Source organism: Procambarus clarkii, chromosome 13 (genome assembly GCF_040958095.1).
Source record: "Procambarus clarkii isolate CNS0578487 chromosome 13, FALCON_Pclarkii_2.0, whole genome shotgun sequence".
Lineage (NCBI taxonomy): Eukaryota > Metazoa > Arthropoda > Malacostraca > Decapoda > Cambaridae > Procambarus > Procambarus clarkii.
Genome location: NC_091162.1, coordinates 20,638,580 through 20,656,679, shown reverse-complemented (window position 1 = coordinate 20,656,679; position 18,100 = coordinate 20,638,580). Strand labels below are relative to the sequence as shown.

The window sequence follows — 18,100 nt, the reverse complement described above, 5'->3', positions numbered from 1 at the left end:
ATGCATCAACAATATGATTAACTTCATACAATCCAAACGTATATCACGTGTTAGGATTTGCTTAAATATCTATGTGAACCGTATCATGTGCGAATTATTATGACCTGTACAAGTTCAAGTTCAAGTATGTTTATTGAGACAAGAAAAAAAAAACATCTCAAAGGGATAGAGTAGCTTACGCTATTTCTACCCCCCAATAGACCTGTAACTAGCAGGGAGTGAAAAAATGCAAATCCATATTGTAATTTAGCTCCCATTATGTTGGTGTTTGGGCCTCCTGGGGTCCGATGGTGCTGGTTTGATAAGCTGTCAATATACTCACCATGTACTGTATATGTTAATATCTAACTAACTTATCATTGTTGTAGCTTGTTTATAGCTATACAACAATTTTTGGATCAAAAAAGGTTAAATTAGGCTTGTTTTCATAATATAATTTTTAATTACGCTATAAAGTTCTAATTAATAGTTGCATAACTACCCGTTACTAGAGAGGGCAGTCACCCGCACAGTCACTAGCCACAGGGACGTTAGAAAGAACTTTTTCAGTGTCAGAGTAGTTAATAGATGGAATGCATTAGGCAGTGATGTGGTGGAGGCTGACTCCATACACAGTTTCAAGTGTAGATATGATAGAGCCCAGTAGGCTCAGGAACCTGTACACCAGTTGATTGACGGTTGAAAGACGGAACCAAAGAGCCAAAGCTCAACCCCCGCAAGCACAAATAGGTGAGTACCCGAATTAACATTTTTATAATACAGATCACTTCGTACAAGGAAGGTTCGTTATACGGATTTAAAAACAATTGACCAAATTCATTATATATATATATATATATATATATATATATATATATATATATATATATATATATATATATATATATATATATATATATATATTTAGAATGTGTGAAGTATATATCATAGTACAAATGTCTAAAACAGCTATAACAAATTAATAAATAAAAGTTATTAAGTAAGAGGGTAGAGGAAGCGGGCGTGTATAGGGGGCGGCGTGGGAGGAGCGAGGCGCCGCCATCAGTCAAACACCTGACCCAGTGGTGGCACAGCACGTGGGTCTTTACGGGCCTCTAGTGCCACTACCACACACTGACAGTCATTGACACCTAGGCACTGTGGTCCCCCACGCTTCTTAGAACAGTAAGAGACTACTCGACACAACCCCTGATTATTGCTCTTTTATTTAGTAAGGTTTGAAAAATCTGAAGTAGTTTTGAGTACAGTGTTCAGAGCGCCGGGCACGCGCTCCCCTCACTGGTGGCGGGGACCATTATTTATTTACTTATTTATCGTATTTATTTATTTATTTCTATACAAGAAGGTATATTGGGTTTATGAGGAGACATAGCATTGATGTTTTTACATTCTTGTAAAGCCACTAACACGAATAGCGTTTCGGGCAGGTCCTTAATCTAACATAATTTTAAGTATTGTGCCCGAAACGCTGCGCGTACTAGTGGCTGTACAAGACTAATTACTGTACTATATATCCTCGCGAGCCCCATGTACCTTCTTGTATATATATATAAATAAATAAATAAAAGTAGGTAATTTGTAGCAAAATTGACAAATGTTAACAGGTACATTGTAAGAAAATTTGAAAAAAACACAGGTACATTACAGTGCCATTTGAGGATTATCAACAGGAACATTGTAGCATAATTTAAGGCTTATTTCTAGGTACATTGTAGTAAAATTTGCATTCAACACATCAATCATATTATAAGATGATAGCAATGATTACAATGATGAAGTTGTATGGTTTAGACACATGTATTGGGGTAGTGGGTAGCACAAGGTACAGTGGTACAGTGGGTGTTTAAGGCAGCAGGTAGGAAAGAAACTGAGGATGCAATTAGGTACTTTTTGGTTTTATTTTTGAATAAGGTGTAGGTTGGATAGCTTTTTCTAATATATATATATATATATATATATATATATATATATATATATATATATATATATATATATATATATATATATATATATATATATATATATATATATATATATATATATATATATATATATATATATATATATATATATATATATATATATATATATATATTTCCTAAACATTCGAGTACGAATGCCAAACAATGTTTATTAAAACATTATAAGTGAATTAGTGAATTAGAACTGCCTTATTCATTATCGGTAACTGTAACTTCAATTATATCTAACAAATTACAACTTCAGCATCTAAAAATCTCATTTCTGACCGATTCTCACCATTTTTACGTATAGTGTGCACAGCTGTCTGTCCAATAATCCCTATAGAATTGATTTTTCATAAACCCTAAAAGTTTGGAGTTATACATTTTTGTCTAAATTTGCACATATTTCAAATGCTATATTGACAAAAAAATTTTTTTACAGTAAACTATACTGAAAACCTATATTCTAAATATATGAAAATGAAGATCATACTCTATTCTGAGAGCATAATAACACCAAATGAACAGTTGGTGATATTTTATATTTTTGCAGTCGATTTCAAAATCTGAAGTTTTCAATATTCAATTTTATAATTTCTTTATTATGTGGTTTTTCAAGTTACATTGGTGCCATTTAGACAAAGTTGGAGCATTTGCCTAGTAAATTATGCACAAAACTTTTGAAAGAGTTTCAGCAAATTTTAAAAACTGAGCTAAATGTCCCACTTCATATGAAGTTTTGCTCAGCTTAAGGGTTAAATCTTGTTTGACAACATACGATGCCAGTATAATATATACCTAAACATTCAGAACATGTACACTACATTCTCTTTTGCTCTTTATACTTAAAAATCCATTTACAATACTCCAATACTAAATTAATGTCACATTATTAAATGAATTATTAAATGTCTTGGAGGGATATAATAGAACCCATGAATATTGCACAATAAATATGTATGACATTACCCAAATCCATTTATATCTTTATAAACATGACATACAAATAAAAGGACTAAGGTATGTAACAACTTAATAAAGAATTATATAAAAATACCACAACTTTACTCAAAAGTAAAGCAGCATTTTTTATCCTGATTGGAGCATAATAACCCCAACTGTTTTTTTTATTCTCGTGCAATCTAGTGTTGCATCACATTTACCCAAGAACACTTGTGCGACTATTTCACCAAATACTGTGAAAAAAACTTGTACCATTTTTTCTTACACCATTTCTTCTTATCACTATCTTTCCCTAGTAGTGTACTGTACTACACTAATACTGTCATTAGCTTTAAAACTTGCCCATAACACAAGACATATGCTTATCAGCTTTGCAAAAAATAAACTGTTCCTAACATCACTTTATTCATGCGAACAAGCCTGAATGGTCCCCAGGCATACATGCAACTGAAAACTCACACCAAGTGACTCGAACCCATACTGCCAGGAGCAATGCAACTGGTTTACAGGGCACCTAATCCACTCGACCATCACGACCGGACAAAAGCTGATGGTAGCCAAGGCTATCTCCCCATCAGCCCGCCGGCACTCTGATGGTAATCTTGGACATAATATTTTATCAAATCACCTCATTCACCTAATCCACTCGTGATGGTCGAGTGGATTAGTTCTGCTCTTGCTGCCGTCTGGGTGACGTGTCCTTGCTGTCATTCGGGCACGGATCTTTTGGTGTTTGTACTGGGGCCTTTCTGCTCGTCTCGTTTTGTTCCCGGGCCCTTTCGGGACTATGTCGCCTTAGGTTGGCGTTTGCTGCCGGTTGTCTCGCTTCTGTTGAGGGGTGCGTGGTGTCCGTCTCCTGGTTCCGTCCCTTTGACCTTCCTCTGTGGGTAGTTAGCTCCGGGAAGCCGACGGGGCTCCCCCTAGAAAACCAGCGTTGAATGTAATGAAACGTCATTTTCTGGGTGAGACCTGGAGGCTCCCCGGCAACCCTCCCTCCCTCCAGTCGACGGTTTTTCGTGTGTTTTGACATCCAGCCTCAGAACTGATGGGTGGATAGCCGGCATGAGAGGTCTGGGGCTCCCCCTTCCCCCTCCCGGGGAGGGGGGAGCTGTGTAGACAGCGGCGCGGTGACGTGTGACGTCATACTAGTTTGCTTGTTTTCTGTTAGGGAGTTCTATCCACTTGTTCGGCTTTTGGTAGCAATTTTAATCAGAATAGGGGTTTGTTTTGGAATGCTTACCTTTCTGGATGCTTGACCCGGTCGATGGCAGACATAGAATGCTTCCAACCACACGGGGGTTTCTATAGGCCATTGCTCCCCTTGCCTCTCTGAAGGGGCCAGGTTTTGGCCATGGTCCTCGGTAGGCCCTAGAACTCCATGCATATGACTGATGCCAAAGTCTGACATTAGCATATCAGCTTGGTAAAGCTCCGGGGAGCCTCCGGGTCTCACCCAGAAAATGGCGTTTCATTACATTCAACACTGGTTTTTTATATTTTTTTTTTTTATAGAAAAAGGTTTGTTCAGTGTATGTCAGTGTTGGAGCAGGTAGCCTGCTCCAATTTTGTATAAAAAAAATGAATGAAAAAAAAATCTCACTATGAATGGTCTCTTGTTTTTCCTCTATCGTCATCCTCACAATTATTTTCTTAGGTTGAACTTTACCACTGACTTTCTTGGAACCCATGGCATGATATATAATAAGAACTTTTGTGTTCAGAAACCAAAAAAAGCACAAAACAATGAAATTCTTCACAAAGAATTCAAGCACGATCATCACTAGGTGGGAGACACTGGTAAACTGAAGCGTCACGCTCGCAGTGGACCCGTACGTATATGAACGAACTCTGAAAACCGAGGCAAACAATGAGTACCGTATCATATTTTTTTGGAGAAATTGAGTACAGTACGAGTACTGAAAAATACGAGAACGGGCATACGAGGACTGAGATTCCACTGTACATAAATACATAAACAAGAGGTCTTACATTCTTGTAAAGCCACTAGCACGCATAGAGTTTCGGGCAGGTCCTTGATCCTAATTTTTCCCCGGAATGCGACCTGCCAAATCGTTTAACAACCAGGTACCTATTCACTGCTGGGTGAACAGAGGCTACAGTTAAGGATTAGCACCCAGTCAATCCTCCCCGGCCAGGATACGAACCCAGGTAAAAGCACTAAAGCGCCAGGCGAGTGCTTTACCACAACGCCACGGGGACTGCTATTTTGTAAATGTTGTATACAAAACCATGAAACAATTTATTGTACAGTAGCATGCCTTTAATCCTGTGCGATGTGAATGCATGCTTAAGACGTTGTTGCTAATGTCATCTTTCAGGTTGTAACAAATTTTAAAAGAAAATTCTTCCACTGAAATTAATATGACATGTTGCAGCATGCTACCTAGGAATAAGCGACGACGTCTCCTTCCGAGGCCCCAGACGACAGATGGGAAAAATGACAAAGATCCAGTGGAAGTCTCCTGTCGAATAAAACCTCTGGATAATGTGGAAAAAGAACAATGCATAATTGCTCTTGATTCTCGCACTATAAAGGTAAGACTAGTCATTTTGTGGGAAAATAATTTTTGTTAAAAATGTCACAGCAAAAAGAAAGCTAAAAGTTGTACAAATATTAACAATATAAAACTGCTACACCCTGTACATTATGTATTAAAAATGGCAAAATATAATTCTATAATTTTTCAGATGTTACTTGTATTGGGTTGGTGCACACAAGATTTCTAAAAATTTTAGCATGATGTAGTTTCCCCTCAAATGATGCTGAAAATGTATATTACCTTCAAAACTTTAGTATGCAATACTGCTGTAGAGATTTTCAACCTTTTTAAACTGACAGCACACTCAACAAGGCACTGAAGTAATCAAGGCACTGTAAGGGAGCGACCCTTGTGAAGTGTTTAACTTGGTGTGTTTAACTCTTGAATTTAGAATTTCCACCAGTACACTAGTTCAGCACATGCGCAGAGCATTGTCATGGCAGGAAAGTGTCCTCCCCAGAACAGTAATTACCTAAGTGTAGTTACAGGATGAGAGCTACGCTCGTGGTGTCAGTGTAAACATAAAAGAGAATTCATATTTATTTAGGACATTCAGTGCTTGAAAATATATAGAAACAGTGTTAACTCCAGCACTGCACCAGTCGACATATTACCAATTGTGGTGGTGCACCAGTCGACATGGGATCATGTTAGTGCATGTTTATCATAAGATTCGAAACTTCCATGCACAAACTACTTGGTCACATTTGCCTCCTCAGGCCTCCAGTAACCATCCCCCCATTTAAAAAAAAAAATAAAGTAAAAAACTCCCTCACTTTCCTTACATGGCCTTAGTAACGTGGCCTACGTGACTAAGGCCTAAGTAACGTTCCCAAGGTCATGGCCTTAGGAACGTGCAGGACAGCTATACTATGAGCCACTGATATTGTAACAGCAGCGAGTGATTACCATTATATATTTCAGGCAAAAATATGTGCTATGTCCAATTATTTATATGTATATACAGTATGTATATTTTCAAAGTTATATATAATAAAATTTTTGTACACAGATACAACTTGTTTGAGTTGTATCTGTGCTAAAGCTAAATAAATAAAAGGAGAAACATTGACAATAATTTAACAAAGTTATCCCATGCGGCAACTCGCCTCATTTTTACAAAAAAAAAAAAAGTTCTCCAGGCCACTACAGCTAAATTACAAGAGATAGAAACTTTTTACTTGGATTTTCGTGCTTCTTGGGTGCTAATTAACGATATTAAAAGTAAAACTTATGTTTCTGTGGAGAGCCCCTCCGGCTCCTCGGAGCTATACCGGGCCGATATGCATGTATTAGACCGTGGCATCAGTCAATTCGATTGGAGTTCTAGCCTACGGGGACCATGAACCAGAGAGGCTCGAGGAGCAATGGCCTATAGAAATTCTCATGTGGTTGGAAGCATTTTAAGTGCTATCTACCGGGTTAGGCACCCAGAAAGGTAGGCGTCTCAAAACAAACTCCACCTGACTAAAAATTGTTACCTAAAGCCAAACTAACAAGCAGAACTCCCCAATCCAAAAATAAGCAAACAAACATGACGTCACAACCGCCGTCGCGCCGCTGTCTGCGCAGCTCCCCACTCCCCGAGAGAGGGAAGGGGGAGCCTCAGACCCCCCACGCCAGCCATCCAACCCCAGTTCTGTGATTGATGTGTTGAGTGGCGGTCGATCGACTCTGGCTCCTGTGTCTGCGCAGTGCTGTCAATTTCTGCTGTGTGGTGGTGTGTGAGCCAAGAGTAATTCACAGAGTACTGGGGCTGCATGCACCTAGGGCCACCTTCCCTAGATGCCCTGTAAGTACTGCTCTTGTGGCTTGGGGTTACCTTCCACAGGTCGTTTGGGAACTGCCTCCGTAGGGATCGTTTGCTGCTCGGTGATTGCCCGCCCTTGGGGCCAGCTGGGGTTTTCATTTCCGCTGTTTGACCTTGGGTAGGAGGTTGTATATGTATACATTGATGGATGGCTCAGAAGCTTTAAAACCTGCCATGGCATTAGGTTCATTAAAGTATATGGTGAAAGACAATCAGCTGACACTATCGATGCTGACGAGTATTCAATTAAATTTGCAGAGATGGTGCAGGAACAAAATTTATCTCCAGAGCAAATTTAAAATGCTGATGACACGTTTGTACTGGCGTATGTTACCCACTGTGACGGGTTGTGGTATCGCAGCTAAACTGGACCAAGATGGTATGGCGCTCTCTCACACAAATAAAAAAAAATGCTGCTCTTGGCCTTGCGGTGTGTAAGTTGCGGGTGGAAACAAATGAAAATCATCAAATAAATAATTAAGCAATTTACTGAAATATTCATGAACATAAATGCCCCTGAAAATACTTGGCTATCATGTAATGCAAAGGTGAACAAGTTAGTATGACCTTAAATGCAAAAATAAACTATAAGCAATGAATAAAAGCATAAAGATATAATGGTGTACTGAAGACAGCTACCATACCACCATGGCATCAGTCACACCACATTGGCTGGAGGCGGACGACGGGTGAGAGACACCAAGGTGTTCCAAAAGCACTAAGGGAGAGACTGGCTCTCCAGGGTTGTTGTTGGTAAAGATTCGCTACTTGGAACAAACAGTTCCAAGCAGCACGGGCCATGGTGAGCCCGTAGTGCCTTAACTCTCCAGGGAGGCGGCGCCCTTTATATAGTCCGGCGGTGATGACTCGTCCAGTGTCAACGCAAGGTGGGCCTCTGGTCAGCTAGCAAACTGCTTGTTGTGGCTGGCGGTGCCTTTGTGTTGAGCTGCACCACTGCCAGTTGAAGGCGGCCAACTGCTTGTTTGTGGGGGCAAACTGCCGGTTAGCAGAGGCGCCCGGCTTGCCTCTTGAGTCGTACCAGGCCGTGCCAGGCCCTGGGGGGTATGGAGAGGTGGCAGGAATGATGACTCATCTGGGCTGGTGTAGATGTATACTTCCAGTGTAGAGGAAATGAAGGTGAAGGGAAAAGGCAGTTCCATTGCTATGCAGGGGATTCACATGACACCCACCCACAGACACGATGGCTCATAGTGGTGAAGACAATCCTTCAGGTGGTTATAAGCAGAACAAAGAGTTTCTTTGTTGGGCTGTGCAAATGGAGCTGGCATGCACAAATTGAAATTATTTGTGATTGAAATTAGCAAAACCCTCAGGGCTTTAAAGTCAGCTAGGTGCCTCCCTTTGATTTATAAGAACCAGTGAAGTGCGTGGATGTCTCAAGTAATATTTGCCGAGTGGTTTAATAAGAACTTTGTACCCAAGGTAAAGGAGCACCTGAAAAGTGTTGGCCTTGCACTATACAGAAAAGTTGTGTTGCTGCTAGATAACAGTGCAATTCATCCACGAGGTACAATGATGAGTTAGTAAATGGCAATATCATTGGAATGTTCTTACCACCCAATACAACTTCACTGATCCAACCCTTGGATCAAGGGTTAAAGAACCTTAAACACCACTACAAGAGGATGTTTGCCAGACGTCTTAATAATCAGCTAAGAATAATTAAGGACTTTTTATAAAGACTTCACAATAAAGTTAGCTAACTGGACTATTGCTAGTGCATGGAATCTGGTACAGCAAACAACACTAAGAAATGGTTGGAAAAAATTTTGGCCCACGTCAAGTCTATTTAATAAGGAAGATGACGAGGCAGATTTTGAGAGATTTGCAGCGAAACAATAGAAGATGACATAGATAGGTGGATAAATTTTGATGATGAAGTCCCAAACAATCACAACATGACTGATGATGAAATTATAGAATTAGTATGTACAACAAAAAAGCCAGAAGAGTGCAATGAAGATGATGGTGAGGGAGGGGAAGATGAAGAGGATGAAGAATTGTTAAAGGAAAAATGTAATATGGAAAAAGTTCAGCAACATTTTGAAGGTATTCTGGCCTTTATGGAAATAAGTAACAGTGAGTTTGAAACTAAGGACATGATGAGCTAGTACAATTTGTATATGAAGTTTTTGAAAACAAGATCAAAGGGAATGAAACAAATGTCAGTTAGTCTTTTGCAAAGGCTTCCAAGAAAGCTCGCATTGCCTCACCTGCATGTAGCCTCACTCATCACATGTAGACCCAAATGCGTAAACATCTAAGGCTACCTTATCACCATTATTCTCTACTTCAGTCAACCCAACACCATCAACATCTACCACCACTTCTCCCATGTAAATCACTATGCTTCATCAACATTCATGATCAAAATAACAAGTGGATCAGGACTTATCTTATTCGTGAGTACAAACAAAATACACCATTGATGCTGTATTTTGCAACATCAATGCTGATGTTCACAGCATTGATGCTGTGAACCTGTCACTTTTTTGTCCTGTATTTTTTCCCGACATTTCTTTTTTTTTCCCCTACACTTCTAGTTTATTTTTGTTCCTTCATTTCTCATTTACGAACTTATATGATAACCGACGGGCCTCGTCCCCGAGGGGTTCACAAATCAAGTGGTCCTCTGTATAATCCATATATTTTCTAACAGGATGTGTTAGTAAGTGCAGTGTGTGATTTAGAGAGAGGATACTGTACAAAATTTTAATCTTTATGCTTTTTTAAATTACTGTAAATACAGTAGCTAAAATGTTGTAATTTATAGCAAGTTAACACTTCAGCAGTCTGATGGAGCACAGTGCATGAATATCTTATCAGGAGACCCTCCAGAAATCACATTGGCTGACTATCTACCACTTAGAGTAATAGTTGCTCTTCTTGTGAATATTTTCAATATTCTTTGCAAATTATTTGCCAGAGAAGTACAAGTTATTTTTGCTTTCTTTTTACTGTGATATAGAATAAGCATGCGTGCACATTTCCATATTTTTAATTTGGTGAAAATAGGTAAGTAATGTTGAACGAGGAATGTTGAAATGATAATTAAAATTTGTATATTCAGCACAGTCACATATAATCTATTATTAAAACACATTTTAATACCAAATTTATAGTTGTAACTCAAAAACTAACTGGGAAAATGTAAGAAGAGTATAAACATTTTAGACATGCCTGAGTGGGACCCTAAGATGGCCAAAACATTCATGATCAGGAATGCACGAACAGGTCGGAACGGTAGTGTTAAAAGACGAGTTATTTTAGGGGAATTTGTTTTATTGAATAACTAGCATCTGGACAATTATTGAAAGTTTTCAGTCATTGCAAAGTACACTATTTGCTGTACTGTACAGATATACCTTTATCCTATCTACCTGTAATAGTATAATTGTTGTAGAAAGTCTAGTGAATTAAAATGAAGGCCTGTGTACATGGAATATCGTGTGTTGCTCCCTCAATATCGGAACTAATCCAAGTCTTGGACTTCCAGCTGACACCTCCGGCTACAAGCTTTGCCTTTCGAAATGGAAATGGCAAGGAGCAGTATTACAAATTTCAACATGTATTTAACTCTAAGGCATCACAGAAACAGCTCTTTGACCAAGTTGCCAAACCTCTGGTGGCTGACTTACTTCAAGGAAAGAATAGTCTTCTATTTGCCTATGGTGTTACAGGCTCTGGCAAGACACATACCATGCAGGTGAGGGAATCATCATGGTTCTGTGTCAGTCGTATAAGTTAAGGTTAATGCTGTTGTCTTTGTATTCTAATTTGAAATATTGGAAAGCTGGTAGGTTTTTGTAAATCTTAATTCTTGCAATATAAATTAATTTTGTAAATGGCTGATACTCTGTTGTCTTATTTAATGTCTGGTAGCTAATGTTGATGCTGAAAGAAAATATAACAACCCTATCTTTATCTATTTCCCCACATTAATTTAATAATTATAATTGATAAATATAATTCCACTTAGTTAGCTTATATCTTTCCTTTGAGTCACACAATTGGTGTTTCTCTAGGCAGTATACTTGGCCCTCTAATCTTTCTCATCTACATTAATGACCTTCCAAATGCCTCTTAACATCTCAAGCCAATTTTATTTGCTGATGACACACCCTTTATTTTCTCCAGTCCTAACTCTTATTCTGAATGACACACTGAATACTGAACTAAATAAAGCCCATCTGTGGCTAACTGCTAACAAACTCGCCCTTAACATTGACAAAACTGTTTATATTTTGTTTGGTAATAAAACCTCAGATTAAATTAATCTAAGAATTAACAATATCCAAATTAGTAACAAACTACTGTAGATGGTAAATTCCTTGGTGTTCTCATTGATAACAAGTTGAATTTCCAGGGCCACTTTTAAAATATAGCAAAAAAAGTTTCTAAAACAGTTGACATTCTTTCTAAAGTCATAGTATATGTACTTTGCCCTACTCTGGTAATGCTCGATTACTCTCTCATCTAGCCTCGTGTCAATTATGGTGTCTGTGCTCGGGGTTCTGAACTGTAATGCCAATCCTGACTTTATACGCTTCCTAGAAGGATGTAACAGAACTCATGGGCACCACACTAGAAAAATACCTATTTGATATTTCAAGAGTGCAACTTAATCAAACTAGAAATGCTCTGGAAATCAAGGGACCCAGAATGTGGAATGACCTTCCTAATCACGTCAAAGACTGTCCCTCTCAACCAGTTAAAGAGAAAAACTAAGTACTGTACTGTACAGTGGAACCTCGTGTAGCAAACACGTCTCTTTACAAATTTTTCGGGTTGCGAACTCAATTTCTTCGGAAAATTTGAATCGGGTTAAGACCTTTGTATCGCCTTGTGACTTTATTGATTCACATATGGGTCAACCGAGCGCGTGATTCCTGGTGTCATGGGCGACCACACTTCAGTTTACCCGTGCCTCCTGCTTAGTGACGGATCACGCTTGAATTATTTGTAAATAATTTCATCGTGTTTCTACTTTTTTTGTTTTTTTTGAACATAAAAGTAATTATTATATATCACATTATGGGTCCCAAGAAAGTCAGTGGTAAGGTTCAACCTAAGGAAACACACATGAGGATGACCATAGAGGAAAAACGAGTCTCTATGGAAAGGTTCTTAGTGAGACAAACAAGCAGCGAGACAACCAGGTCCTAGTGGTATGCAGGCAAAACATAGGAGAGAGGATACTCCAGCAAAGTCATCACTGCCCGATGTTATAATGGAAGGGGATTCCCCTTCCAAATGCTAACACCTCTCCTCCTTTTTTCCCTCCTCACAGTCTTCCATATGCCAACAAGAGTCATCAGTAAAGGTAAGCTATAAATTGTATATACTGTAGTACAAAATATTTGTGTGTAATATGTATGAAATGTACAGTATTTTAAAGTTAATATTTTTGAGTGTGTGGAATGGATTAATTCAATTTACATTATTTCTTATGGGAAAATTTGTTTCGGGTTGCGAATTTTCGGCTTATGACCCGTCTCTGGGAACGGATTAAATTCGAAAATGGAAGGTATCACTGTACTATCTAATAAATTCCCTGTAACCTACCTTACCCCCTAAATATCAGCCCATGTCTTGCTATTTTCAAACAATATTCATTATTGACCAACTTATATAACTGCTGATATCTACCATGTATAAACTTAAAAAAAATTGTATTCATCTGTTTATTTAGTTACAATTACTTCTGCTGTTCCATCCATCATGTAATTAATATTATTATTTTTCATTTTTACCCTTTTTCCCTTTTTCAATTCAATTTATGCTTTGATCTCAATTAGTTTCAAGTTTTAGCCTAAGTGTTTTTCCCACATCTTGCCCGAAACGCTGTGTGTATTAGTGGCTTCAGCCATAGTATGTACTAGCTCTGTCTAGAAATCCAACATTCTGTTTATAACTTATATTGAATGTGTGTAATTTTACCTGAATAAACTATATATATATATATATATTTATTTATTTATTATTTTGCATCTCAAAGTGGTATAGTGAGCAACCTCACCTGACCTTACCTAGTCTCACACTTTTAAACGGGAAAATATCAAGCACAGGGCCCGAAGCACTCTACAGGGACTATTTAAGGTACTTGTAACTGTTATCCAACTGTGGTAATATATATTTGGTAGGGATTATTCTCGAGGCCAAGCAAATAGAGCCCCAGTGATGTCATAAATGTGTTCATCAATAGGAATATCTGATTACAGTCAGTCAACTTCAATGTTGCATCACCTAGCCAGTATCAGGTGGCAAGAACACTAACAATGCTCACTTGCATCACAAACCTTCATACATCCTGACTACACTACCAGCACTTGAGGACATAAAACTTATCAAGTGCTGAACTGTTCCTGATTGAGAGGGAGCTGAAATATTTGGATATTTTTTCAGATTTGCTAAAATCTTTAGATATTTATCAGATTAGCCAGGTGTGTGATATTCTGCACTGCTACTGGAGATTTGGGCTTTTGAGTGTTGGTGGCTTTTTACTAAGTATCCACAACTTAGATGATTGTCATGCCCTTCAAGAAGACCTGGACAAAATAAGTATATGGAGCACCACTTGGCAAATAGAATTTAATGTCAACAAATGCCATGTTATGAAATGTGGAATAAGAGAACATAGGCCCCCGACAACCTATAAATTATGTGAGAAATCTTTAACAAATTCTGATCAAGAAAGAGATGTAGGGGGTTATCTTGAGGTTAAAATGATTTCGGGGCTTAGTGTCCCCGCGGCCCGGTCTTCGACCAGGCCTCTACCCCCGGGAAGCAGCCCGTAGCAGCTGTCTAACCTCCAGGTACCTATTTATTGCTAGGTGACGGGGCATCGGGGTGAAAGAAATTTTGCCCATTTGTCTCCGCCTCCACCGTGGATCAAGCCCGGAACCTCAGGACTGCGAATCCGAATCGCTGTCCACCCAGCTGTTAGATGCCCTATCAGGTTCTAGATAGAAAACTATCACCTGAGGATCACATAAAGAACGTTGTGCAAGGAGCCTATGCTACAGTTTCTAACTTTAGAATTGCTTTTAAATACATGAATGATGAAATACAGTACTAAAGAAATTGTTCACGGCTTTTGTTAGGCCAAGGCTGGAATATGCAGTTGTTGTGTGGTGCCCATATCTTAAGAAGCACATCAACAAACTGGAAAAGGTGTAAAGACATGCTACTAAGTGGCTTCCAGAACTAAAGGACAAGAGCTATGAGGATAGGTTAGAGGCATTAAATATGCCAATACTAGAAGATGGAAGAAAGAGGTGATATGATCACTACATACAAAAAAGTAACAGGAATTGATAAAATTGATAGGAAAGATTTCCTGGAACTTAAAGAACAATGTGTCATAGATTTAAACTAACTAAACAAAGATGCCGAAGAAATATAAGGAAATTCACTTTCGCAATCGGAGTGGTGGACGGTCGGAACAAGTTAGGAGAGAAGGTGGTGGAGGCCAAAACCGTCAGTAGTTTCAAAGCTTTATACGACAAAGAGTACTGGGAAAACGAGACACCACGAGCGTAGCTCTCATCTTATAATTACTCTTGGGTAATTACACACCACACAGACACAGATAGTGGAACCTCGACTTATGAATGCTTCGAGTTACGACCCCAATTTCGTTGGAAAATTCAACTCGACATTTGCCTTGACTTGCAACTGTTGATACACGTAATGGGGTCGACGGAGTGCGTGGTTCCTGGTGGCACGGGCGACCCCTCGTCAGTTTACCAGACCGCCCGCTTAGTGACGATCTCGCTTGAATTTATTTATATATATATATATATAAGCAGGCAAGCAAGCAATTTAGACATATGATTGATCAGTTACATTTGCAAAATTGAAGATAACAAATTGGGTGGGAAACGAATTCAAAGACTCAAAATTGCTAGAAGGTGATTTATGTTGACTTAAAATTTATGAAAGATTGGTAGATGCAGTTTAATTCTGATGGGTGAAGGATTCTGTGCCTAAGTAAGGATGATAAAGCAACCCATCCTCCTGTTTAAATAGTTCCTATTGTGACGATCGTTAATTGTTAAAAATTTGTAAGTACTGTACTTAGCTTTTAGATAGTATACTGACTAGTAAGGAATTCTTTTAAAATAAATGAAGCTAAAAAACAAACTTAAATATTCCTAGGCTTAGTATAGCAAACATATGTACTATATTAGGCCTCAGATATTGTGTATTAGGCCTAGGAAGGTTAGGTTTAGTTTGTTGAAGCAACAAAAGTAAAAAATAGTTTTTCGGTTTGTGCAACTCAATAGTTCAGATTCCTACTTAATAATTTTCGTTGTACGTCAGTATATATACTTTGGTCCTCATCATTACTACAGGTACTACCAAAACAGGAGGTTGAATAAAGTTATCAGTTGGGCACTGTTGAAATTGTTAAATTTAAATATGAAAAATGTATGGAAGTCATCACTGTATATAGACTAGAGCATCACCTTTATATCTGTGATATAATGTACATCGGTATGTAAGTCACTCCTGCACAGTACTTGGTCTTCATATTTATATCTTTTTCTTTTAAGACTATTAAATTATGCAGCTGCCGATAAACAAGTTTTTGTTTATTCAGAAAGTATTTGAAATTAGTAAATAATTCCTATTACTTCTACATGCCAGGAAGTTTTATTTTTCAGGGAACGCCTGCAGATGGTGGTATATTACGAAGGACCTTGGATGTGGTTTTTAACAGTATAGATAAGTATAAGGCGCACAAATGTGTTTTCCTACCTGATCATATGAATGGCTTTGATGTTCAAACAGAAGCAGATGCTACAAAAGTGCACAAGGCTCAGGTTACGGTCTGCAAAACACCTCGCACTCCAAAACTTAGGTACTGTACTCTCATCTATTATTTATGTTAATTATCAGGATTAGCATCTCATTAGCTCATGAGAATCTATGCACTTGTAATCCTCTGTGTTTTGTATCACAGTGTATAATGTATTTGTGGTTTGGTCATGTGCAATCCTGATCAAGGAAGTCATGGTTCTCTCTCGCATAGTACAGTACTCAACACTTAACATGCTCAGTAACTTTTCAATCCCTTTTCATATGCTTTTGGAAGCAGTTCCCACATTTCAGCTGGATAACCATAAGGATTTTGCAGTTCGATTGAAGATGCTTTCTTAGGGTTCTTAATTTATACACATTGAGAAAAATTAACTGTAGTACTATTGTACTTGGGTCCAGCTTGTTTGATAAGCTGTCTACTATTGTGACAACAGTAGCAATGAGAAGGTGTTCCCTTGGAACCCCATATGCTTTGCCCAGCTTAACTTTCAAACAAATGGACTCGTTTATTATTCTAGTGGGAATATTATCTTCCACTCTTTATTTTCCTAACTTGGTGCCTTCTTTTGAATGTTCTGAAAGAGCATTCCTAGGGAATGAAACAATAACATAAGACTCGGTTAAAAAAAATTGACATACTAATGGAAATTAAATGCAATTGGAAGTTGTATCCAGGTTAAAAGCACGTATGACTGATGAAAGGTAGTGGTGTTATTTACGGTTGACTTCAAGTAACATCAGAGTAGTCAACTAGACAGTGAGAGAGCCAAATAGTAATACAGTCACAATTATCACTTCCCTCCATTTGTTTCTAGGTGTCATTGGCAATTATAGGAGGATAGCATTAAAGGTGTTGTAATACTTAGTTACATTATTATTGTCAGGCTCAGTCACGTATCAATAGAAAATGGCGCCTATGGCAAGCACTGAAATTGTGTCCGTGTCCTAACATCTGACACCATTTCTCAGATAACTATACCATAAAATCAGCTCAAAGATTCCTGTCAAATTCGTTCATCTTTTAACACTTTGGCGTACCCCGCGCGCCACCCCTCAACTGTGCGATATGGGTCCCAGGGTGTCACGGGAGCGCGCGTAAATTCTGAAAAGTGTATACTCTCCAACTTTGTCAACTTAATTCTCGTCCTACGAGATTAAATTTTGTATCATTGTGTTCGCAATAGAATTCTCTACAGTACTAAATGCATATAAACTCCAAAAGCCCGGCTAATTATCCGCAGCAAACAGATAAAGTGCGAACGAGTTACCAGGAGCGCGCAAACGCAATAAAATGTTTTCACTATTTTCACTCTGGTCACCTCAATTTTCGTCCTAGGTCTTTCATTTTGGTCTCAATGGGTTCGCAATAGAATTCTCTAGAGGAATATTAGCATATAAAATAAAAAACCTGGTCACGCTCCAACCGCCGACGAGTTGAAGACGGGCCACGCGTTAGCCGCAAGTGAGCGCTCAAACGCCTTCCAGCTACACTCCCAATTCCCGCCCTTTTCAAGCCTTTCTTTCGCAATTTTCTTCCTGGAAGGGCCTTGTTCATGATCACTATCCATCGTGGAGTAAGCGTAGATAGTTTCTAAAGCCGCAGTAAGAAATATAGCCACGGAAAATAGCCGAAATGTTCACACGTTTGAGATGCGAGGGGAGGCGACATTGGTCACAACAGTGGAGCGAAAACAATGGGCCCACGGCGTGTGCCAAGCTGCCTGAGGGCCACGAGGCTCAACAAAGAAAATGGGAAGACATCGGCGCGCATTTTAAAACCAGTCCCCCAAAAATCGGATAAAAACCTGATTTTTGGTGATTATTTAAAGTGGATGACGCAATGCTGTGTCATCCCCGGCATTACCGACAGTAAACGGATGACGCAATGCTGCGTCATGCCCGGACGAAAGTGTTAATCGATAAATTATGACGCTACACTACATGAAAATTATAAC

General features: G+C 38.7%; 1 protein-coding gene across 3 annotated transcripts in view; it reads left to right on the top strand.

Moving 5' to 3' along the window:
- The first annotated feature begins 1,006 nt into the window (after window positions 1-1,006).
- LOC123757242 (kinesin-like protein KIF23) overlaps window positions 1,007-18,100 on the top strand; it is a 98,602-nt gene continuing 81,508 nt past the window's right edge. For 2 of the 3 annotated variants that reach the window (XM_069323772.1, XM_045740752.2), the window contains exons 1-4: window positions 1,007-1,164; window positions 5,324-5,483; window positions 10,816-11,025; window positions 15,989-16,185. In XM_069323772.1, the coding sequence (XP_069179873.1) occupies window positions 5,325-5,483; window positions 10,816-11,025; window positions 15,989-16,185 (566 nt within the window). In that variant the 5' untranslated portion in view covers window positions 1,007-1,164; window position 5,324. Of the gene's footprint in view, window positions 1,211-5,323; window positions 5,484-10,815; window positions 11,026-15,988; window positions 16,186-18,100 lie in introns of all 3 variants that reach the window. The other variant, XM_069323771.1, reaches the window with a different exon arrangement.